Source organism: Panulirus ornatus, chromosome 6 (genome assembly GCF_036320965.1).
Source record: "Panulirus ornatus isolate Po-2019 chromosome 6, ASM3632096v1, whole genome shotgun sequence".
NCBI classification, from domain to species: Eukaryota; Metazoa; Arthropoda; class Malacostraca; order Decapoda; family Palinuridae; genus Panulirus; species Panulirus ornatus.
Window position 1 is genome coordinate 2,460,434 of NC_092229.1, and position 26,940 is coordinate 2,487,373.

The window sequence follows — 26,940 nt, forward strand, 5'->3', positions numbered from 1 at the left end:
AAGATAAGACTCCCAAAGTTGTCTTGATACTGAGGTTAATTTCTGAGTGCATGACAAACTGAAGAATTCAGAACGTGCGTTCTTGAGGTTCTGCCAATTCTCACTGGTTTGTTGATGACGCAGGACCAGTAACTTGGAAGAGATGGTGTGCTGTTAAATCTGAGACAGTCGTGTCATTGACCCCTTCCCTTTCTTCTTCTTGGACGGCGTCATTGGTCAGACACATCTCGAAATGCTGAGGGATCAGATAACCTCATAGCTGGACTTGCTTCACTTGGGAATACCGAGGTGATTCATGCCAGCTGGAGCGCCTCCTCACTGAGCCGCAGTAGCGCGTTCTTGGCTGGACGAAAGTTTCCTCAGTCGTAGGATCAGAAGACGACGTCTAAGAGCATTTGGTCCCGCGGTCATTCAACATATCCTCAATGAAGCTTTCCCTCTGAGATTATTTAAGAGTAAGTTGTATAAAATGAAGATACGTGATCCCATGCACAATCAAGAAAAAGTATCATAGGTTTGTACTAATACTGTTGAAGATATGCTTCTTAACATGTATGTCCACTACATGTTTCATGCTCATGCTTGTGTCTGGGAGTTGAAAACAAAAATAACAAATCCTGTAACGTTGTTGTGATGCTTGACATGACCTGTAGATCATCATATTCGTATTATGCTTGACTTTATGCTTACAGTGTACACCCATGTGATGTAGGTGTGTAGCCCAGACCTTCTACTTGTCATTGTTGGAAGTTGCTCCAGATTATTGCTGATGTCAGGGATGAGATGCGTCAAGGGTCAGGGATGACATCACTCTACACTCAGGGATGATACTGGTTGAGACTAACATCATGGATGATACGAGTCAAGGGTTTAACGGTAACATTACCCTCAGACCACCGACTAGATCAGTCCTTGACAATGGCTGAGATGAGTCAAGAATCAGTGATGAGATAAGGCTACAGTCATAGGTGACTATAGTACTACGTTACAGATGAGATAAGTCAAGATTCAAGGAATTCTCTACGAGTTTACGATGAGATGAATCGAATACAAGAGTTGATCTCTGGTCAAGTACGAACGACGAGCGGGGTCAAGGGCTATCACAGTCAGGGGTCAAGAATGAGGCTAGTTTCATGTCATCGCTGATACCACTCTAGGATTATGATGGAAATTGATTTTTAGTAATATAGGAAACAACCTAAGATCAGCGTAACCTGAAAATATGGTACTGGAGAAGAGATTTAAATGTAGCGCTGAAATGACTCATATTAAAAAGATATCTGACTAAAGTCATCAGTGAGATAAGTTTACGATACGAAACGCTACCGGATTAAGGCTGAGATTAATCTCCGATTAGGAGGGGATTAATCAGTGTAAGACCAGGGATTAACTCCAACAAAGAGGTGCGTTAATTGGTCCAAGATGAAAACTAATATCAATCAGAGATGAAGGCTGAGGCGGTCATCTGTCATGGGTATGAAAAACACGAAACTTTCCAGACAGTAACTAAGAGGTGAGCATCTTGTTATGAGAAATAAGTCCAGCCATATTTTCCAGAGCTACGTAGCAGATCTTCAAGTTTACTAATGTCATACATGATTCTTCTACTCGTCCTCTCATTCCCCACCCCAATCAAACTGGTTTTCTATCCTCTCCCTGTAACCTCTGGCTCCCAGATGTTGCATATCATACCTCAAGAATGATATGACACTAATACATCATTTTACACGATGTGGAAGGGACTGCATGATCGGGGCAAGATGCTGGGGCTAGAGTCAACGGTGGGGGCTCTATGCTGAGGACAGAGCTAATGATGGATGCTCTGTGCTGTAAGAGAGCTTACATGATGAAGTGCCTTGTGCTGGGGGAGACAGGTTACTGGGGCTCAACCTTGATGAGAGAGGTAAATAAATGGTGGTTCTTCGTTAAGGGTGAGGGGGCTGGGTGGTGGGAGTGAAGGTGAATAATGAAAGCCAGGTGTTGGGAATGAAGGTGAATGATGGAAGCTGGGTGTATGGAGAGAAAAGAAAAGATGAAAGTTGTTCTTAGGAATGAAAGTGAATAATGAAGGCCGGGTACTGGGAACTCATAGTGAATGATGGGCTGTTATCAATCGATGCAGTAATCAATATGTTATGTTCGGAAAATAACCAAGTAAAGACTTTTAATCATAAATTTCTTTTTACAGGCGTTCGTGTTGTACGCAACACAAAGACCTCGAATTCTTTAGGAAACTTTCGTAAATGATAAAGTAAATGTTGAAGTAATCTATCAAGGATGTAGTCACAGTGATCAGGAGAACACAAGACGCCAGACAAAGGTGCAGAACAGGAATACCTGCAATCCTCATACACACGAAGTTCATTGAGAAACTTGTTGACTAACTGTTTAGACACCACAGAATCTCAACTTACAGTCGCAGCTTCCACCACTTGAGTCGCATCTACCACTTGAGTCGCATCTACCACTTGAGTCGCATCTACCACTTGAGTCGCATCTACCACCTGAGTCGCATCTACCACTTGAGTCGCATCTACCACCTGAGTGGCATCTACTACCTGAACATACAGGAACTCTGACTATTAAGATGTAAGCAGAAAAAAAATGAAAATATCTTTTGAAAGACTAACTAACCTCTCTGGCCAAATATGTCACTTACACCAGCAGGGCGTAGGTCAGAAAGCTTCAAAATGGTCATCATGTCACTAGACCATTGTATGATAAGTCAACAGACCATTGTGAATGGTGCTCATATTATCACATGGGAGGACATGGGAAGGACAGAGATTACCGAGAACTTGATGCTCTAAGACGCAGGTACAGTTAAAGTCATGTAACTTTCCTTATCTATTCAGAATTTCGAACCTACAGAGACGAAGACAGGACAGCGAAGGTACGTCCCCATCCACCATTCTATCAGACATATCAACCGGCAGGAAAATACCTACACAGCAACGCCATCATGTAGTACAAAGAGAACATACTGTCATGGAAGTTCTATGGGAAAGAATGAATAGAAAGTATTCTGGTCTGAATTCGCCTGAAGGATTATCTAGGGAGAAAGTATTTTAGCCACTAATGTGTATACAAAAAGAGTTTAAATTCGTCCATGTCATATTTTCATTCGAGTCTTATTCACTGATAATTGACGTCATTGAAGAATTTGTCCAACTGGGATTTAAATGTACTGATAATGTTCGTGTTGGTGGTAGCACATTCCAGTGTTCGGTAGACTAACCTGAAGACGCTTATGGACACATTGGTAATACATGTCCTTCCATTAAGCTTCATAACAATGTTTCTGGCGACATCATCTCTATCTATCGCCAATAGGTTATCGTTAGTTATGTCATACTGTCATTCATGAACTTGGTAACAACTGGCTCATCCTGGTTATGACCATAAAATGTTTTTCGTCAATTCTGCCAAACATTTGTTACGTATCACTGCTTCCCAAAGGCTTTCACAGTAAAGCCTCTTCCTACCTCACAGGTAAAAAGATTCGTATATGTATTAATCGTATTTCACGTGGCTTTGTTTCTTTCTTTTATTCACAATGTAAATGATTTTATCAACATTACTCCCAAAACAAAAACTGGTGTGTGTTTGTGCTGAAGTGATGCAACACGCCTGTGCTCCGGATGGATTGGATCGCTTTTTGTTTTACTCGGATCAGATGTTCCTTATTTTCCCAGACTAAACTGGCACACTTGTGAACATGTTTATATAACTATATGAACATTGCGTTCTCTTCTTTATTATTACAGTATACAGATAGTTATCTTATATATCGATTATTGCTAAAATAACTTTGTGTTTCAGTATGAAAGCCAAAGTTCATTGAAAACGTCCGGTATTACAAACAAAAAAAAAATCTGTTACGAAAAAAGCCAAGTGAAAAGATAACAATATTTAACAAGAATATTTAACGAGAATATTTAACTACGTACAGGTTATATATGGAGCATAACTCAGGCATAATCCAAACTCGAGTTGTTGGTCTTATTCATTTGTTTCTCAGATACTGAGGAATATAGGTATAAAGTACACCGTGGGATGCGTTTGACCCGAGGCGTCTTGCGTGGGTTGCGTCTGACCCGACGCGTCCTCACCTAACCTTCATGCGACTCCTGATGGTGGACGGGCTACAAGCGAACACAGCGGAGCCGTGCGTGTCTACCATACCGTACAGGCGACACGAAACGTACCTTCATAAACCTCACAGACGACGCACACCCGACGTAACACAAGTCTTTACGGAAGTCAAACACAGTTTGTGTTCTCATGACGCAGTCGTTCACGGAGGAGGTTACGTAATTCCAGATTGAGGAGAGGTGATCTTGTGTGTTGTGGTGCGCAGGAATGGTCTTGTGTGTTGTGGTGCGCAGGAATGGTCTTGTGTGTTGTGGTGCGCAGGAATGGTCTTGTGTGTTGTGGTGCGCAGGAATGGTCTTGTGTGTTGTGGTGCGCAGGAATGGTCTTGTGTGTTTGTGGCGCGCCAGGGGAACGTTCTTAGTAGAGCTGCCTCAGGGAAGAAAAGATGACGTCCTACCTATAATAATGAGGCCATAAATCCTACTGCCGTTTGGGAATTAACTCGAAGACACGTTCATCCTCTCGCCGTCCTATTTCCGCTCGGAAATGGTTCTTTCTGTCGACCTCGCCCATGCGCCGCAGACACTACGTTCACGTTAGTTACGTCTATCAACATTACTCCACTCGGGACGGAACTTAACCCAACCCAGATATCGTCTATCTGGTTCGTCTGTCACACTATATTTGCGTTTAGAAAAAACTGTCATCATTAAATGGACTTTTAACCATCACATGTGCTAATTATGTAACCTAGCGGTGCTCACTTAGTCATATGAATCAATCAAGTGAATATATATATATATATATATATATATATATATATATATATATATATATATATATATATATATATATATATATATATATATATAAGTTTCATTTAAGAAGTCAACAAACATCTAACATGCCACCAGTCTCGGTAATCAAACAAAGCTCCAGACTCAACCAGTAGAGGTTCACAGAGCTACTAGGATTCCTCTCAAGCTTTGTATTGTGGTCTTAAACACGTTTAAAGAAGGTTTCAATGTTCTCGTAGTGTTTGCACGTGACGTACTGATCGCCAGGTCTTTAAACCACACGTTAAAGAGAAATCTCTCTTCCTCTTCAAGATTACCCATGCTGTACAAACTCAGAATGAGTCATGGATGACACAGGTACAGTTTCAGAGCACCGTCTTTCAGCCACTAATATCCCACTATAATATTTCAGAACATTATTTGCATACATTAATAAAATCGGTTTGAAGCACTGGTACATACATACCTCTGGGCCCAGTGAACACCACTTCAGAACACTTCCTCAACCGTAGGTTTAGTACGGATATTTCTAATGGTTTCCTCCAGCGAACAAAAGGTTTTCAATTTATGCAGGTCCGCGCCTGCTAGCCAGTACCAAGCTGTGGGATTTAGAGGCTTCAAGTTCATCGTTCCACATTTCTTCATACAGAGGTTCACTACGAAATTTGTTACGGGCTGACAGTGAGTGGCATGGAAACTAGTCGTCAAATCTGAGATAGTGAGACTCGATCATCCCCGGGTATGGCAGAGAAAAAAGAAAGATTTAAACCCTTCCATAAGCTCGGTGTAATTCCCTTTCCAAACCTTAATGCAATCCTCTCCATGACCGAGGTGCACCACAATAGCTAGACGTATGTACCTGCCCTACAAGCCTCAGTGGAACACTCTCCACATCGTCTGTGTGATTCCCTTCACATGTAAGCTTCTTCGCCATCCTGTTTACAAATCTTGAGGCACAGCGATCAATACGTGTGAGGACGTGCGCGCGGGCACGCTCAATCCAGGACCTGCCGGAAATGGAATCTATAATTTCTTAAAATGTTTGGTGAATGTCTTCAGTGTGTCTGAGTTAGCGTACACGGGGCTATATTATGATCATAATGTCAATATCTCTATTGTTGTTATTATCATTATTACAATTATTATCATGCTGTTATTACCACTACTAATATCAATATGAAATACAATAAAAGTAATTATATAGTAATAGTCATCATAAAAATTGCAGTGATGATAACAACATTGATAATAATAATAATAACATTGATAATAATAATAATAATATCCAACCCTCAGAGAAGCCACAGTCTGACCCTGTCTATAAACAGAACCGAAGACACGATAGCCACACGTCCAGCAGGTGCCGGGGATGACCCATGAATGTATGTAGTGAGTCTGAGGTCGAGGTCTGGCGGAGCACACTCCGGAGCGCCACCTCTGCTCGTCAGGACCTTCCCTGCATGTCGGCGTCGCAGAGGAAGTGGTTATAGGTGGGGAGGTTACTCAGGTGAGGAGGTTACTCAGGTGGAGAGGTTACTCGAGTGGGGAGGTTACTCGAGTGGGGAGGTTACTCAGGTGAGGAGGTTACTCGAGTGGGGAGGTTACTCAGGTGAGGAGGTTACTCGAGTGGGGAGGTTACTCAGGTGAGGAGGTTACTCGAGTGGGGAGGTTACTCAGGTGAGGAGGTTACTCAGGTGGAGAGGTTACTCGAGTGGGGAGGTTACTCGAGTGGGGAGGTTACTCAGGTGAGGAGGTTACTCGAGTGGGGAGGTTACTCAGGTGAGGAGGTTACTCGAGTGGGGAGGTTACTCAGGTGAGGAGGTTACTCGAGTGGGGAGGTTACTCAGGTGAGGAGGTTACTCGAGTGGGGAGGTTACTCAGGTGAGGAGGTTACTCGAGTGGGGAGGTTCCTCAGGTGGAGAGGTTACTCGAGTGGGGAGGTTACTCAGGTGAGGAGGTTACTCAGGTGGGGAGGTTACTCAGGTGGGGAGGTTACTCAGGTGGGGAGGTTACTCAGGTGGGAAGGTTACTCAGGTGGGGATGTTACTCAGGTGTGGAGGTTACTCGGGTGGGGAGGTTACTCAGGTGAGAATATTTAGTTCATCAAATATAACATCCAGTCAATTTTCTTCAGTCATCAGCCATGTTAGGATGATCGCATATCATCGTTATTGTAGTTTTCATATTGACTGGCTCTTCCATTCCTACATCATCTTGTCTTCATGATTCGTTCATCACTTATCTACAATGGCTTTGCATGACGAGTACACACACGATCTCCCCAGCGTTAGCCTGCGCCACGGCGAGCTGGCAAACAAATCTCACGGTATTAAGGTTCTCTTCACCACCTTCCCTCAAAATATATTCAACAGTCTTAGAGGGAGATTGCACTCAAAATTACCTGCTTTGCATACGTATATGTGTCGAGCCTTGGCCAGGCTGATACACTCTCTGCTTGCCCTGTCTTGACTAAATATCTTTCTGTAAGTTTTCACATCAAACTGATTCGTCAGGTGAGACCAACATTCGTCAGGTGAGACCAGTATTCGTCAGGTGAGACCAACATTCGTCAGGTGAGACCAACATTCGTCAGGTGAGACCAACATTCGTCAGGTGAGAGCAACATCTTCATTTTGTATGAGTTTTCCTGTTCTTATTACTTCCTGCTGAGCAACGTCTTCCTTCCCCAGTTATCTCTCGTCTTACCTCTAGTCCTACTACACCCATGGCTACGTCTCTCTCACCATCACTTCCAATCATTTCATCATAATACTCGCTCTCTCCTCTACATTTATTTACCTCACTCAAAAAAAGTTTGTTGTTCTGAATTATTAATGATTTTCTCGAGACCCTCACTAGGCCCGCTGGCCACAGCTCTGTCAACCTTTTACCCGCCAAGTTATGGACCATCAACTTTCATCTGAGGAAAGCCAGTCATCTTAGGTCACTCATGGTGGTCACTCCTCCTTTACCGAGCGACATCACCCGGCCAAACGTCAGCCTACACACTCCTACGACACATGTGTCCTGCATGATGAAGCTGTTGTATAAAAAGTACGTCAAATCATTTCAAGAAATGAGGAATCAGGAGAGAACTCCCTCCACCAGATAGTAGAAATGGGTAGTCTCACATACACACACACACACACACACACACACACACACACACACACACACACACACACACGTCAAGCACATCTGGGTTTCCATGTAGTGAACGCGTCTGAATTTCTACAGTGCCATGTTTGACCTTGTGGCGTTTCCAACGTTAGGGAGGATCTGTTTCGTGTGTTGTTGTTGCTTGGGTGTCAGTAGTGTCTTATCACCCCAGCGGCCCAGACACGATAACAACACGACTGATGGATGACCTCTGAGACCGTCTCATGGTTGCACTTCGCTTATCATCTCCTCCAATGCTCTTGACTGACGTAGGATCATTCTGTCATGCGAGTCCTGTCACAGAAGTAGACCCACTGCACATGTGTCATTCAGTTGCTCTTCATTGCCATGAATGATTCATAAAAGACATGACACATATTGATATTTGCATAGCGCCTCTACTCCTGCATACTAATGACTATGCCTCAGTAATTACGACTGTTCAATATTCCTTTGGGAAAACGTTCTTATTGTAATGAATGATTTAATGGGTAATGACATTAGATATGAGACAGAATGTGCCTTTAAGACGTTGTTACGTGTATCTAACACAAATGTGTACTTTAAGAATGAAGCTCACAAATAACTGTTACTTTTGACGTCAAAGATTTAATATTGTTATTCTAATGGTTTCCGAGAACGTGAATGTTGACCCATTAATTTTGAAAGTGTTTATGTTTCAATAAAGGTGGTGAACATGGGCCATACCATACAATAACCGACCAGCTGCACACTAGCACGGGCCATTAACACGACAAAGACCAGCCGGCCAATACAATGCTGTTCCCGCCTTAATTCAATTTCCTCGCACTGACCTCGGCACAGCCAATATTAAAGCCAAGCTCCCCCACTAATTACAGAGATGGCTTAAAATGTGCGTCCAGTATTTTGTAACCCAGTAATAACGATGGCTGGTAAATGTTACTATATTCTTCAGGATGCGCCAAGAACACAATTATCACCAACACAAATTTACTGTCCTGAGTGGCAAGCTGGACGACTCTGAGCGCCAAGATAAACCATTTCGTCCCGTTCTCCCTCAAGTTAAAGTGTTGTATGTTGATGACATGATAATTCATGAGTCCACACTGACATCTGGGCGTTCCAAACGCTAAACCAAAAATGTTTCATGACATTTGAGGCAGCAGAAAGTTAGAATGATTTTGAAATGATAAACAATGTGATGGGACGAGATACCGAGACTCTTGTATTTAACACACACACACACACACACACACACCGTGTGCGAGCTCATGCAGATAACCATACATGATTATGGGTGGTCGTTAGGTCGGCGGAACATAAACAGATATCTATGGACTACGACCGTTGTGTGGCACTGGCTGGGGTGTGTGACACTGGCTGGGGTGTGTGACACTGGCTGGGGTGTGTGACACTGGCTGGGGTGTGTGACACTGGTTAGGGTGTGTGACACTGGCTGGGTAGCTCTTGCTGGTCAGTGGCGTCCATTCCACAAACATCCTCACACAGCTCTAACATGACGAGTGAGTACCTAAGTCTCAGGTAGTGTGATGTGTTGATAATGAATGTCTCTGCAGGGGAAGCGGGCCAGATAATAAAGCTGACAATTAAAGAAGGAATCAGTGTGGTTGTTGGGTAAGCGAGCGTTCACTACACCTCGAACCCACAGATGTTCCCAACTCTTGGGAATTTCAACGCCGAGGTTGGTGGGAGCATCAGCACATCCCTGCCACAGCCGCTGGTTCACTGGTGACGATATGTTTTAAGAACCAGCTGACAGCGTCACCAGTCTTAACTAACCTGACTGTAATGATAAGTTCAACAACCTTGTTGGATAGTAGAGGTGTTGATAGTCCAATCACGACCCAGGAACTTCAACACAGTAATAATGATTGCTGGGGGTGGGCTTGCGTGACCCCTGTATAACATGCCAATCTAATTGGCTTCTGGACATGATCTTGCCTGCAGGCGAGTACGTAGAGTTGACTTACAAATTTCATTGTTACAGTAAAAATGTCATTGTTAACCAAACCAAGACGGTCGTCATGCACAACGTGTTTGATGTCACCACAGTCCCACATCCCTACTGTCTTACGAGGCTCCAGCTTCCTAAAGCTTACTCAGTCGACCAGGCTTTTCGATGTCGTCACTTTGGAAGAAAAACTAAGCGGGAAGGAACGCGTCAGCACCATCATCACTTCCTACAGCTACCGCCACTACATTGTTCGTAGTCTCAGATCACTTGAAATGCCTGCCTCTCAGCCTCCTCATGATCCACCACACAAGAACGGACGGTAGAAAATGTATGAAAAAGGAGAGAGATAAAACACAGGAGGGAGTGGAGGATCATCCACCAGCCTCCCACACCACCATCACGAGGCGCTCAACACACTGGTCCTCCCGACTCTCTGTATCACCTGGACATCATCCAACACCTTAGAATAATGCTGCTGCTCCACTATCCTCGCCACCATCACCTCCTACCACCTGAGATCCATCGTTCCCGAGTTGCAGTCCCGTATTGAAACCGCGTCGACGCCCATGAAAGATCCCACATTAGGTACAGTACCAGACCTATCCCAACCACTGTCACCTTCGTCAGCAGACTACATTCCCTGTGTTTGTGAGAAGAATGAATGTTTAACCTGCCTTCCTCTTTAAGCCCCCCCCCCCCTCCTCCCTGCGAATATTGTATATCTATCATGTGTATTTTCAGTCTTTAGCTGTAGATAAATCACAGAAGCCGTCACTACTATAACATTATCTGTAGGATTATTATTTATGTACTAAGGTGAGGTGGACTTGACACCTGTGTCGACTACGCGTGCACACAGACGCACGAACACATTTACCCGTGTATAACACGTCTACATTACATACACACACACACACACACACACACACACACACACACACACACACACACACACACACCATGATATTCAATCCTGGATACTTTTCAGTGAGATCCTTCTCCATAAAGTAGGATAAGAGAATAAGCTGACTGATCCGCTGCAGTAAAGCCCCATACTGGACCCAACACGTGACCATGAATGTCATCGAATTCTTTACACAAATGTTGCAGTCATCCAGCCTTTCAGCTCGACGCCAGTTCTATACCATTTCTATGCCATCCAACATTGTCTATTTGTTTTTCTTAGTAATTCTGCCCATCCTCCCTTTCTCCTCTGCCTCGAGCAAACTTTCCAATCAGAAACAATTATTGATTCCGTGATCAAAAGCCACATTCAATTACGTATTTCATTAGTCTCTCACTACACTATTCTGGGAGTTCGTCAACATCATTACTGCCACCACTACAGGTAACCCAACCACGCCTAGTTATCACGACCTCCAGTACTACCACCTACACCACCACCTACACCACCTACACCACCACCTACACCACCACCTACACCACCTACACCACCACCACGTACACCATCATCACCTACACCACCACCACCACCATCTACACCACCACCACCACCTACACCACCTACACCACCACCACCACCATCTACACCACCAGCACCACCTACACCACCACCTACACCACCACCACATACACCATCATCACCTACATCACCATCACCTACATCATTACCACCTACACCACCACCACCTACATCCACTACATCAACATTACCGCCATGAACAGAGCTACCAGTATCTCCACCACTACCACACCAAACATCATCACTACCAGGCAACCAGCAGGCTAACCTCGACCAACACCATCCGTGATGGGTAACCATCACCACTTGTTCACCAGTCATCACCACAAACCACCATTCCTCCTCATTAGCATAACACAACAATAAAAATCAACCGAATGACCACCACCCTCACAAGTTCCACAACCACAACAGTAAACACCTCACCACTCCTGAGTCTACTCCCTCATGCTTCCTTTCTCCGGCACAAAAACATAAGAATAAACTAGGTTTATTTCCGCTTTATACTCGCGTCCTGGAGCTTCCCCCATCTACATAGATTCGTATCATCCAAAGTGATGAAATTTAGTTCTCGGACGCCACCAAGAGACGGGGCTTCCATAAACTGAGCTGAGTTTGGGTATTTATGTCGTCCACTGACACCGAGGAACCTCGCATAAAAAGAAGTGATGAAGACGCTTACAACCTCAGCTGAGAGAAACAAACTTTCCTTGCTACTGTAGCAAAATATTCAGTGCTGAAAACATTTCAATGACACCAATGTTTATTATCTTCAGACGATGTTAACATGGGTCGACCTCTGAGGTAGATGTATCAGACTGAGTAGAACCACTCCATACCTTCTCTCGTCATGATTCCCTTCGCTTTACCACACCAAAATCTATTGTGATTTGCTACATTAATAAACCATTTACGGGTGATCAAAGTCTGCAGTTGTTTTTCTCTGTCTCACTTCAAACTTGCGCAAAATTCCGAACAAAATTACTTCAGCCAGCACCTATACCATTAACTTACTGTGCCGTGTTAAGATCGGTTTGATAGTGTCTTATTACTATCTTTAATAGTTACAAAAATTCGCAAAAGAGGGACAAAACGTCACCTCAGAAAATCAACTTTTCCCTGACCCTGATGAGACTGACGGAGCACTGGAGTCGATGTTCTCCTCTTCCACGAAAGACACAGCAGAGCAGGAGACCACAGGTAGTGGGGAAAAAATAAAAAGATTAGAGAAAGCTGAAGTACAAGTCTCCTACAACCGAAATTATCTATCAACATTTTCAAGACTTCCCAGAAGGATTCATTATTTCCAACGTGAAAGAACCTCTCGCCTTTAGAATATCTAGAAATGCCGCGCGGGAAAGGTTTTCTCCACGACTTAAATGGACAAACTCTTACTTCAAAGGAAGCCCATTTTCGTCTTAGCCGCGCGCCGTAATGACAAGAGGAATAAGACCAAAGAGCACACCAGGGATCTTGGCCCAGCGGGTCATTAAGACCCACCAAACGTTTCCTTCCACATCCTGCTGGGCGGACGACCTGTTCATTAAGACCCAAGATCCACTTCCTTCCGTACACTGTCGTCCATTTCCTCTGTTCCGTCCCTGACCTGCTGCTCCTGAGGGCGTGCCTTCATCTATTTCCTTTTCCATCACCATCACCATCACCATCATTCCTGAGGTACATCGTCCCTCCCTGGTTCAGGCCTCATGTCCAATACAGACGAACCTTCCTTACGTCTGCCTCTCCCCACTGCTCGTTCGGCGTCTTTGAGGTCAAGGAAATACTGAAATATGGAAATCCTGGAGCAGCTCCGAAGTGACCTTTGTGTCCCGGTAAAGCCCGTCCGTCTGACAACATTACCATCATTCCTTTCCTCAAGACAACAACTTTCTTCATCCCACTTATCATCTCAGTACATCTTCTAGTAACACCAAGACAGAAAATCAGAGGAAAAGTGGTCACTGATCACGTCCTCCCGATCTGCACATCATTATCGCGTCTGTTCTCGCAGATCATGATGGGAGTTCCACCACCACGCGAGGTACGTATGGTTGATATGTTCTTCCACAGCTGTTCACCACACGCATGTCATTCCCAAGTGCTCAGCTGGACGTGGTGGTCTGGTGGGCTCACTGCGCCCCAGGCATGACTGATCCAACGTCAACACACCGCAGGTATGATCTAAGTAACATTGACACATTCCAGGTGTGATTCAAGCGACCAGTGACGCACTTTAGGTAATATCTAAGTAACAACAACGTACTCCAGGTATGATCTAAATCACATTAACACACTCTAAGTATAAACTAGACGAGAAGAACACACTTCATATGTGATCAGTGTATGCAAATTAACACCATATATAATGAATCTCAGCAACATCAATAGACCTCAAGCACAGTAGAATCAAGAAACAATAACTTTATACAATCAGCTGGAGAAAGGTGTCCAGCCCCGGGTGATGACAAACTCATGAATGATCAATTGTTCAGTATCTTTCCCCGTGATGTATCCCGACCTGTGACCACAATACTCATGTCCTGCTCATCCGCTGCGACAGTAGCTCGGCTTCCTGACCACAACGTTGCAGTGTATACATGCATCATTCTCTCACTACTTGTGATAACACTTAAGAACCTGACGTCTTCGACACGCTATTCAGAACCTCTCTTTTCCTCCCGAACTCTCCCGTGCATATATGTTCCTCTCCTCCCATACACCCATCAGAATAAATGGCATCGTCTTCACCTCCCCTTTTGCTTGCACCTCTCCCAGGTGGGTGTATATGTCTTGCTCTCCTCCTCCCACTCTCTCATACTGATACAGTTCGTTTCTGTCTCCCTCTTCTCCATAGCGGTCCGTATGGACGTTTCTTTTCCCTCATATCTTTCTTAGCAGTAACTGCTGTCCCTTTACCCTCCCACGCAGGTGTAGGCATTCAGTTACGTCCCATTTCTGTAACCTTCGTGTCCCTAAGTGTATGTGTATATGTGCGTGTTAAGTCTCCTAATGATTCACTAACACCTTTAATGCCCACAGCGGCGCCCGCTACAACCAGCCTGCACACTTGGGTCGCTTCATTTATCATGAATGGAGACAGAGATGACGTCCTACAAAATGTAATGGAACCCGAGTCTCATGCACGTAAAACTAGGAAAAATGACTACATATATATATGTAACATTACAAGACCATACATATATGTACACCTGCTCACTGAATTGATTGTAACCATATTACACATTCTTGACCATATGGCCTCGTTCCACGTCACTAACATACAGACTAACCTGTTTAATCATAAAGCTGCTAGACATGAATATCCTGGACACAAAAATGAAACATGAAGAACATTTTGCTTACCTGCTGAGAACACATCTTTACTTACTGATACATACAAGGAACAGTGATCATATATAGTCAGATCTAAACAGACAACTAAATACATTATATATCTAATAATGAAACCTTAAAAGATAATGACCATCTTGGAGTAATAACCTCTGTACTACATCGTACATCTCCGAGAGTCAAGACGTGAGCTACAGAGAGACAGAGGAGAGATACGGAGATGAGAGAGACTCGTGCCTACCTGCCAGACATGCCTGAAGTCTCGCTGCTCCACCCTCAGGAGTTCACAGTTCTCCCTGGTGATGATGGTGCTCCTCCTCGGAGAGTCACTCAGCACAGACTCTCCAAAGGTGGCTCCTGCCCCCAGCTGACCGACCTCGCCGCCCTGCAGATACACACACATGTTCACGTCAGGTAACGTCTGCAGCCTCACAATATCTGTACTTAGCAAGTTTTTTAGTACATCACATGGATTTCATTGAGTGATATTCATATCTAAGATTCCACAGCAATTTAAGGATCCAAAGATATTCTATTACTCTTTACTGTATACAATTTCTTTTAGAGGTTTCTCTTGAAGTATATTATGAAAGTATATCAAAGTTCTTCCTAAAGTCGCCAAGTTCACCTTTTCGTTTGTATTTTCATATCTGGGGATCATTATGAGCTGAAACTACGTATAAAGCTTTCAGAACTGATGAAAAACTGTTCAGAGTACGTAGATAGGTTCTGGATAGCTTCAGAACCACAATGCGTGAACACTTTATGTATTTCTAATTTGCACTTTTATCAAAAAAATTTCTCACAGAATCATTGGTTTGTGCATTCAATACCTTAATTTCTCATTTACCACATAATCAAATACGTAATATGTTTCTTTCAGCAATTTGTCTCTTCTTCTATAAGCAGTAATTACTTATTTCTATACAGGTAAAAACCTTATCTTCTAAACATACACCCGGGCCACACGTGGAGTGGATGTTATGTTTCATTTCCACTTGGCAGTCACACCTGAGCCCTGGATGATACTAGATTAGCTTACGCACACACACACACACACACACACACACACACACACATACACACACACGCACACAGGTGTTTCTGAGGTCACCACGACATGTTATACTTGTGAAGGAACGTCACATGTGAGTCATGTAATCATGCTGAGAATCGTGGAGTCACATCAGTGTGACCAAACTCCTCGTTTCTGACCTCCACGAAACATAAATTCTTTATGTTCCAGGGAGGTTAGGTTAGGTTCCAGGGAGGTTAGGTTAGGTTCCAGGGAGGTTAAGTTAGGTTCCAGGGAGGTTAGGTTAGGTTCCAGGGAGGTTAGGTTAGGTTCCAGGGAGGTTAAGTTAGGTTAGGTTCCAGGGAGGTTAGAGTAGGCTAGGTTCCAGGGAGGTTAGGTTAGGCTAGGTTCCAGGGAGGTTAGGTTAGGTTCCAGGGAGGTTAGGTTAGGTTCCAGGGAGGTAGGTTAGGTTCCAGGGAGGTAGGTTAGGTTCCAGGGAGGTTAGGTTAGGTTCCAGGGAGGTTAGGTTATGCTAGGTTCCAGGGAGGCTAGGTTAGGTTCCAGGGAGGTTAGGTTAGGTTCCAGGGAGGTAGGTTAGGTTCCAGGGAGGTAGGTTAGGTTCCAGGGAGGTTAGGTTAGGTTCCAGGGAGGTCAGAAAAAACGGCTAGATACCGATCAAAGATCAGACAGCAACAACTGGCACCAAGTAGTCATAGATGACAAGTAGCTCAGGTCACGTGGGAGAGTACATGGGAAGGACAGGTGACAGGAGACCTTATGGCCTATGACGAGGTTACCTGCTACAGAACAGCACATGGAGAAGAGAAACAACAACAAACATGGTGTTCTATGACTAAATTATCTGCTGCAGGAGAATAACAATAGTATCCTAAGTTCCTTATCTCTCTTGATACAGGTCATCATGAGACTGGGGTCACACACAGGTCAGGTGTCTTACGTGAGTCAGAAGAGATAGGTTAGCGTCACAAATCAACCAAAATTCAAGTTATAATACAAACGTTGTAAATAAACCTTCGAGATACTAATATGTATCACAATAGTCATATGTGTCACATAAGAAGTATTAGATTATCTTCAAATAATATAAGACAATGAACGTATGATTATGGACGATGAGGAGTCAAGTGTCCATTTTCTTACACTTTACAAAGACGGATTAGACCCAAAAACTGGGTGAAATGAGCAATGTCTAAGGGGAAAGATGCGTATGAGCACAAAGGAAGCTACGGGGACGAAAGAATTCGGGAACAGAAAGCAAGCGATACACAAACAAGTCATGATGGTTGAGCTTACAGACCAGCAGGGCGTGGCTATATACAAACACACATCCGTTCGACAGGTATACAAAAAATGGAAAGGAATTCTACTGTCGGAAAACAATCGTAATTAATTGTCAAGGAAAACATGAAAGACTCAGACAACAGCTTACATTCGAAAGACTCCCCACAACATACAAACAAGAGAAACAGGTAAAATTCAACCAAAGCTCAAGAAAATGTAAACATATCTAGAAAACATACTGATAAAAATATGAAAAAATACAGAAGAAACAACTGAACGATCGTCAAACTAAGAACACACGTAGAATAGAAACTTAAAGAAGATACACGTAAGAAAGTAAACAAATACTTGAACAGTGTAAATGCATCAAAATACTCAACATGTTAAAAAGTAACACAGGTAAAACACAGATGTGAAACCACAGTGTACCGAAGATAAACAACCGCTGGAGAAAGACAAGAAAGAGTGGAAAACAGACTCTGTCTGAGGACATCAAAGATTCCTTGAGCCTGACAGGATATCAATATGAAGCCGAGGGGTCTTGAGGGGCTTACGTGAGTACTATCCGAAACAGGCAAAGTTGTGTAGTCTGGTTCCCATGAATGAAGATAAATTCGAACATTCAAGACACTTCCACACCAAGGTTCCAGCCGATGTGACCCATGATTATCATAAATAAAAACCGTGTAAATAAAACAAACACACAACAGGTTTTTAAAAAGAGATCAATAACATCATTTGTGAAAGTAGTTCTTTTATGATATTCCAAGGTTAGATATCCGTCTTTCCTCGGGCGATGCTTCTGTCTCTGTCGATGTAATAACAAAGTCCTCACTGCACCGCTCTCACATCTGAGACTCTACCTCCACCTAGTTATTCGACAGAGATGAATCCAAAGCAATCCAGATTATCATTTTTCCCAGAACCTGATCCGTTTTCCCTATGCTATAATGCCGGGTAACCCCTTTCTTACAGATATCATTTTGGCTTCTATTTCCGAGGTCTGGATGCTTGCATGTCTCTAGATCAAGCAGGAATCAGCAAGCCAATATGATCCATAATTATTAAGTGGTTGAATACTCCAGCCTGGGCCTCGATAATGTCTATTTCTTTTGATTTACCATCTTGGAAACTCCTAACCTTCTCGTCTCATTTAACTGCTTCAAAAAAGTAAGTTCAACAATTACTGAAGAACTCATAATTACTACGTTCCCTTTGTTCTTATAATTACCTTTTTATTCTCTCTCATTAACCCCTGGCTTCTATAAGGGTTTCTCTCCATAAGAGAAGTGTGTCATAACAAAGGTATGTGTGTCGTTATAAATCTGCTAACTATTAGCACATTTGATAACAAGATCATCAACTGTTAACTATGATAATGTGACTCATTTACAGAGCTTCAGCTCCGTCTCTGTGACTCAACTAGCTCGCACAACTGATCTGATGGACACTCAAAGGTAAACAGTATGTATGCGTCCGCTCATAGACTAAGTTAGCAGTGCAAGAGAGAATGGATGAATGAATGGCTTGGTAGATCACGAGCAGTCCTACTGTGTCTACTCAGACGAAACCCAAGACATGATTCCAGTCGTTCGTCTGAATCTTTACACAATAATCTTCCCAGCACAACATCATGGAACAACAACGGATGGGCAGTGGTGGGTGAGGCTACACCACTACAACACATGACCATCGGCAGATGAAAGCTCGAGGATGACGGCGGATGAGCAGCGGTGGGTGACAGCTAAGAGGACACCAGATGGATGGTGGTGACTGAGCGCTAAATTAGCCTTAGGCTCGTTAAAATCTTCCGTAACAGGTAACACGAAAGTATTAGAATGTTTACATAACAACAAAAAGAAATTCTCTTCACCGCTGAAGCTCCTGTACACTGTGACGTGGATGACCACTGGAAACCCTTACGCAGGTTCTGGGCTTGTTGTTGTTGTTGATGTTGTTGTTGTTGTTGTTGTTGTTGTTGTTGTTGTTGTTGGCCCACCAGACCTCAAGCTGACACGGACCCTTGTCTTCCGCCAGACCATCTCCTCACTTGAATTCTAGCCTAATGATACTAAAACACACGTTGCTCCAACTAACAAGCATATATTTTTTTCATGTTAAAGTCTCCAGTCACGGAGAGAAGTCACATCAAGGCCGAACCTCGACTGAAATGTAGAGAGAATTATGCAACGGAAAAAGAAAAGACAAGGGAGAGTATTTACGAATTCTTAAGAAAGTGAAAACCTGTTTCTTAAAATGTGCCTGGTCATGAATATTGGGAAAGCCATGAGAAGGTAGAGTGTTCCAAGGCTTCAGCGAGTAAGGAAAGAAACAGATGTCAAAACGGCCCACCCTTGAGTTGCCGATGGCCAAACAGTAACTATGTGTGGCAGCAGCTTGCCGAGTATTGCGTGGTCTAACTAGTGGTGGGGGCACACAAGCAGCCAGCTCTCGGGTGCAAAAACCAAAGTAATACCTATAGAAGATGGGAAAGTGAACCAACATTGCGGCGTAGGGCAAGGGGGTCAAGTTGGAAGTTAGCCTGGGACAGTTTATAAGTCGGACCGCTTTCGAATCAACTCTTTCAAGTAAGCAAACAGCGCTAGAACCACCCCAGATGAGAGAGCAGTACTCCATACAAGGACGAATCAATACCTTGTATAAACGGAATAACTGTCCAGAAGAGGAGATTCGACATCTAAACAGGACACCCAGTTTCTTACAGACAGACTTAGCTATACTGTAATGTGGGGTTAATGTTGAAAATTTTTTAGTATGAAAAATAATTAAAAGGCCTTATTCACTATTTTACCTGTTTACTTCATGGTGAGTTGGGAAGAGAGTGAGAAAGCGATGGAGAAGGGAGTGTGGGGGTAGACTAGGAATATGTGTGTGTGTGTGTGTGTGTGTGTGTGTGTGTGTGTGTGTGTGTGTGTGTGTGTGTAAGTGTGTGTGTGTGTGATTACTATATTACTATCTATGTGTTGCGGGGAGAGAGTTTTACACTCGTGTTGCCTCATTTCTTTAACTTGCACATATATACCCTGTCTATTCCTATGTTTGCATATATTTTTACACACACACACACACACGCACACACACACACACGCACGCACACACACACACACACACACACACACACACACACACACACACACACACACACACACACACACACAAGCCTCAGCCAGGAACCCATTCATTGACCATCACCGAGGAGAGGAAGAAAAGCTGAGGACAGTTCTGGGCCAACTTAACGTCCTCACACACAATATAAACAAGACTCAACACCATCACAGATAACATCAAACCCACTAACGCCATAACACACGATAACCCACATCAGTCTGCAACTAACCACAAGCCTCACCTTATCTCACTGTTGCTAGCCATACCTCCCAGCTGCTAGCCATACCTCCCAGCTGCTAGCCATACCTCACAGCTGCTGGCCATACCTCCTAGCTGCTAGCCATACCTCCCAGCTGCTAGCCATACCTCACAGCTGCTGGCCATACCTCACAGCTGCTAGCCATACCTCACAGCTGCTAGGCCCATAACTCACGTCCAGTGACATTAAATGAATAAAGATTGTCCTACTAATTGTCATGGAGAGCGACGCACATCATTCATTTTAATTTTCCTCTTCTTCATTATCATGAATATGTTCTACATCTAAAACCATGTTACTTCTGTAACACTGTGACTCAATCTCTTAATCGAACAATGTAAACAACAGAAAGCCAGCATAGAATCACTCGTTACGTTACATCCGGATCACAACACAAGGTTTGCATAAACAACGACGTCGACTGAGATCGTAATATATAGTAAATACGATGAAGTTAAGCTGGAGGAAATATACAAGAAAGTGTGACATCACTTCCTGCTGGGGACACTTTTGTTCATTCACACTTTATTCTCTAGAACGCACACCCTGTGCACTCCTGAACATCCACCTATCAATACCATGCAGCACACATCCTCCACACCCACAGAACCCCTAATGATACTACGTCACGGCAGCTGTCAGTATGTCATCAAACACTTCTCATATGCGACCCATACAACAATCAAATATTCTTTCCTATCAACTCTCTATTTTCCTCAACTCTTTTACATAGAGTTAATCAAGGTCAGGTAAAGTCGTACCTCTGGTGTGGAATGGTTCCGCAAACTTGGGGTCCCTAGCCTCAGTCCATCAGGCCGTCAAAAGGAGGGATTCCCACACACTCCCTGGGCCAGACCTCCGACACCGTCTTACAATAATATTCAACCTCAGATATGCAGTAAGTGTAGCATACTGCGCCTAAACATGAAGTAGTAGAACATATCTCACTATGTGAGCCTATCTAACGCACACTCCTCATAACTCTACATATTATCATCACTATGATATTACATTAACAACAGCATTTAACTCTGTAGCCTTCAATCTTGTGGTAATACATACAGCAGGTAGAGTATATCAGGGTCACACCTTGCACGTAGTTTGATGTGGCCGACTTCATTCGTTACTACAAGACAGGGAAAACAGACAGACTGATATAGATCAACAACAGAAGCAACAGTACTGTTGGAAATGGAGCTTTGAAGCAGGAGTCAAAAATAAGTGAAACAAGAATACATAACTACGTAAACGTGTTCTGGAAACTTAATTTCCCTAGCTTAAACGTAAAAAGCTTCAACGGTTTCAAACCAAAATACACCTTTCACCTGTACTTTCTGACGTCTACCTTAACAACTATCGTTCAGCCTTCCTTAAGGGGGATGTATCCATGTAGAAATCTCTTCGACTGTATCTTCCCAATTTCTCTTTTGTTTTCCCATTTTTCACTATTACTTACGAAACCTGGCCTCGATGACCACTTCCACCCAGCTCTCGGAGTCTATGACGTATATCTAACAGTCACTGAAAACGTTCATTATCTTGCCTGATAAATCCGTCACCACCACCATGTCCCTCAGGAGGGACCAACGCTTTGTGGGTCGTTACGAGACGATCCCTCACAGTGAGTACGACTCACTCATGACACAGTCGCAGGACAATGGTCAAAGTTTAGAGTTACGTGATCTATGAGGAGGGTCCTCAGTGTCGTGACCCCCTCCAGCATGGGGTTGGGGGACACTTCCGGGTGCACCTCCACTAGTTTTGTCGTTAATATTTCATACGACAGGTCGCGTCCCAGGCAATATTGTTCCTTTGTTTGGCAATGCGTACATGTGTGTGTGTGTGTGTGTGTGTGTGTGTGTGTGTGTGTGTGTGTGTTTACCATTTGTGTGTTACGGGGAGATATTCATGAACGTGTTGTCCCGTATCTTAACATTGTACATATACTACACCTTAACCTTATATATACACACACATACCTTAGTTTACCTCAGATAAACACCCATATATACTGTGCTGTACGTGGGGGGTCTACACTCGTGGAGCCCCTTCTTTTGATGTCTTTTATCATACGATTTTCTAAACTTGTGAATGCTGTGTACGCTCCTTATCTCATCACTCAGTTTATTCCATTTATCCGCTACTCTTATACTATACAAGTCTTACTGTGTTTTTTTTAACAGATTTCTTAATTTCATGTTATGACTTCAGTTGTTCTGTCCCGACATCTTTTCACGAACAGTTCACTGTCTACGTCATCAGGCTAATGTAAAAGCTTGAATTCAAGACTATGCTCAGGTCACCCCATCACTCTTCTCTCTTCTTGTTTGGCAAATCTATGACCTCCAGCCTTTCCTTGTAACACAAGTCTCTTCATCCCGACGCCATATTTGCTGCCTTCCTCTGGACCGTCTTTGATACTGTTTCTGTCTTCTTTATTTACTGGAACCAAACTTGAGAAACATATTTTTGTTTTGGACTAATACATGGCAGCGAACATGTTGTCTCCTTGACCATCATCGTAATGCTGGCGATGATGTCAGCCACGACCCTCCTCACACAACCAAGATCCTGCATCATATTTCCCAGTAGTAAATGTCGATATCAATAATGATTATATTCGAAATGAATTCATCTCATTTACTACAGTCAACACTGAATTCATTCCCAGAGGAGTACAGACGCGTCTTAAAGGAGACTGAAATGTACGTCGGCATCACCAGGTATACTGGCTCGCCCGACACACGAACGTCTTGCGAACTTCCCGAAGACGTATTTGCCTGTGGGACACGTGGTCACCACCGCGGTAAACTGTGGGACACGTGGTCACCTCCGCGGTAAACTGTGGGACACGTGGTCACCCCCTCGGTAAACTGTGGGACACGTGGTCACCCCCGCGGTAAACTGTGGGACACGTCGTCACCCCCGCGGTAAACTGTGGGACACGTGGTCACCACCGCGGTAAACTGTGGGACACGTGGTCACCACCGCGGTAAACTGTGGGACACGTGGTCACCCCCGCGGTAAACTGTGGGACACGTGGTCACCACCGCGGTAAACTGTGGGACACGTGGTCACCACCTCGGTAAACTGTGGGACACGTGGTCACCACCGCGGTAAACTGTGGGACACGTGGTCACCACCGCGGTAAACTGTGGGACACGTGGTCACCACCTCGGTAAACTGTGGGACACGTGGTCACCACCGCGGTAAACTGTGGGACACGTGGTCACCACCGCGGTAAACTGTGGGACACGTGGTCACCCCCGCGGTAAACTGTGGGACACGTGGTCACCCCCGCGGTAAACTGTGGGACACGTGGTCACCACCGCGGTAAACTGTGGGACACGTGGTCACCCCCGCGGTAAACTGTGGGACACGTGGTCACCACCGCGGTAAACTGTGGGACACGTGGTCACCACCTCGGTAAACTGTGGGACACGTGGTCACCACCGCGGTAAACTGTGGGACACGTGGTCACCCCCGCGGTAAACTGTGGGACACGTGGTCACCACCGCGGTAAACTGTGGGACACGTGGTCACCACCGCGGTAAACTGTGGGACACGTGGTCACCACCTCGGTAAACTGTGGGACACGTGGTCACCACCGCGGTAAACTGTGGGACACGTGGTCACCACCGCGGTAAAGTGTTCGAAAAGACAATAATGATAATGATAATGATGATAATAATGATAATAATAATAATAATAATAATAATAATAATAATAATAATAATAATAATAATAATAATAATGATAATAATAATAATAATAATAATGATAATAATAATAATAATAATAATAATAATAATAATAATAATAATAATGATAATAATGATAATAATAATAATAATAATAATAATAATAATAATGATAATAATAATAATAATAATAATAATAATAATAATAATTATAATAATAATAATAATAATAATGATAATAATAATAATAATAATAATAATAATAATAATAATAATAATAATAATAATAATGATAATAATAATAATAATAATAATAATAATAATAATAATAATAATAATAATAATAATAATAATAATAATAATAATAATAATAATAATAATAATAATAATAATAATAATAATAATAATAATAATAATAATAATAATAATAATAATAATAATAATAATAATAATAATAATAATAAATAATAATAATAATGATAATAATAATAATAATAATAATAATAATAATAATAATAATAATAATAATAATAATAATGATAATAATAATAATAATAATAATAATAATAATAATAATAATGATAATAATAATAATAATAATAATAATAATAATAATAATGATAATAATAATAATAATAATAATAATAATAATAATAATAATTTTTTTTTTTTTTTTTTTTTTTTTTTTTTTTTTTTATACTTTGTCGCTGTATCCCGCGTCTGCGAGGTAGCGCAAGGAAACAGACGAAAGAAATGGCCCAACCCCCCCCATACACATGTACATACGTCCACACACGCAAATATACATACCTACACAGCTTTCCATGGTTTACCCCAGACGCTTCACATGCCTTGATTCAATCCACTGACAGCACGTCAACCTCTGTATACCACATCGCTCCAATTCACTCTATTCCTTGCCCTCCTTTCACCCTCCTGCATGTTCAGGCCCCGATCACACAAAATCTTTTTCACTCCATCTTTCCACCTCCAATTTGGTCTCCCTCTTCTCCTCGTTCCCTCCACCTCCGACACATATATCCTCTTGGTCAATCTTTCCTCACTCATTCTCTCCATGTGCCCAAACCATTTCAAAACACCCTCTTCTGCTCTCTCAACCACGCTCTTTTTATTTCCACACATCTCTCTTACCCTTACGTTACTCACTCGCTCAAACCACCTCACACCACACATTGTCCTCAAACATCTCATTTCCAGCACATCCATCCTCCTGCGCACATCTCTATCCATAGCCCACGCCTCGCAACCATACAACATTGTTGGAACCACTATTCCTTCAAACATACCCATTTTTGCTTTCCGAGATAATGTTCTCGACTTCCACACATTTTTCAAGGCTCCCAAAATTTTCGCCCCCTCCCCCACCCTATGATCCACTTCCGCTTCCATGGTTCCATCCGCTGACAGATCCACTCCCAGATATCTAAAACACTTCACTTCCTCCAGTTTTTCTCCATTCAAACTCACCTCCCAATTGACTTGACCCTCACCCCTACTGTACCTAATAACCTTGCTCTTATTCACATTTACTCTTAACTTTCTTCTTCCACACACTTTACCAAACTCAGTCTGTCCTAACTTAACCCAACGAATCTGAAGACTGGAAGATCAATGATAATGAATAAAAGCTAAACATAATAGTCTAACATTTAATGTTTACTCGGAAGCTCCAGCACAACACAAGGTGAGAACTGGTGATGCTTATGGGAGTATTTACATGTATGGTTGCCGTCATGCATTTATATATATATATATATATATATATATATATATATATATATATATATATATATATATATATATATATATATATATATATATAGGAGTTACATGCACAAGGAAACAATATGTAAGTGTGGGGTCCTGAAGGATTGCTTTACAGGTTACACAAAACTGTGCTTTTAGAAAGTTTCGTCTTGGATGAACATATCAGGAAAGATGTGACCAAGAGAGTCAGGAAGACTGCACAGCGAGCCAAGGTAACAGTGTACCCACATGCTGGCCCAGGCTCTGTGTGTGACACCAGGAAACCATTGTCCTCAAGGCAGCAGAAGAGATGTGATGGTAACGGTGTACGAAATGTTCTGTACACTGTTGTGTGTGTGTGTGTGTGTGTGTGTGTGTGTGTGTGTGTGTGCGTGAGGGAAGGGTACGGTGGTGGCAGGATGAGGAGGGAGAGTGTGAAAGTGGTGCACTTCAGGTCTCATGGTGAGGATGCACAGGCCATTGAGTGGCACTTACCGCCTGGGATAAAAGGGACTCGAAACATGACCACGGACTTGACTGCCACTTCGGCTGGGGGAGTTAGAAAGAGATTTATTACAAGTGTTCACCTGGGGTCTGTGCTCCGCTGCAGGGAAAGGGACAAAATTAGAATTCTTAAAAAGCTACGGTATTTATGCATCTGACGCAGAATACAACAGATCCAACACTGGAGCAGCGGTCTGAAGGCATCACATCATCTCATGGAATCATTCACCTGAAGCTCAGACATGGAGAACAGAATCTATGTTTGTACTTCGGTTATTCGACGGCAGACGGAAGAATACTTAACGTAGGAGAACATTACAATATCTAGGCTTCACAGTCTCGGCTGACACCCTTAACATCATATAATCTTACATCATTCATATCTTTCCTCAACAAGACACTGATACATACACAAACTTAA

The 26,940-nt window shown here is 43.0% G+C and overlaps 1 protein-coding gene across 1 annotated transcript in view; it reads right to left on the minus strand.

Moving 5' to 3' along the window:
- The window catches only part of Epac (Exchange protein directly activated by cAMP), a 396,150-nt gene that overhangs the window by 99,060 nt on the left and 270,150 nt on the right, over positions 1-26,940 (minus strand). Inside the window, exon 4 of the mRNA XM_071662355.1 lies at positions 15,084-15,227. Within this exon, the coding sequence (XP_071518456.1) occupies positions 15,084-15,227 (144 nt within the window). The remainder of the gene's footprint in view (positions 1-15,083; positions 15,228-26,940) is intronic.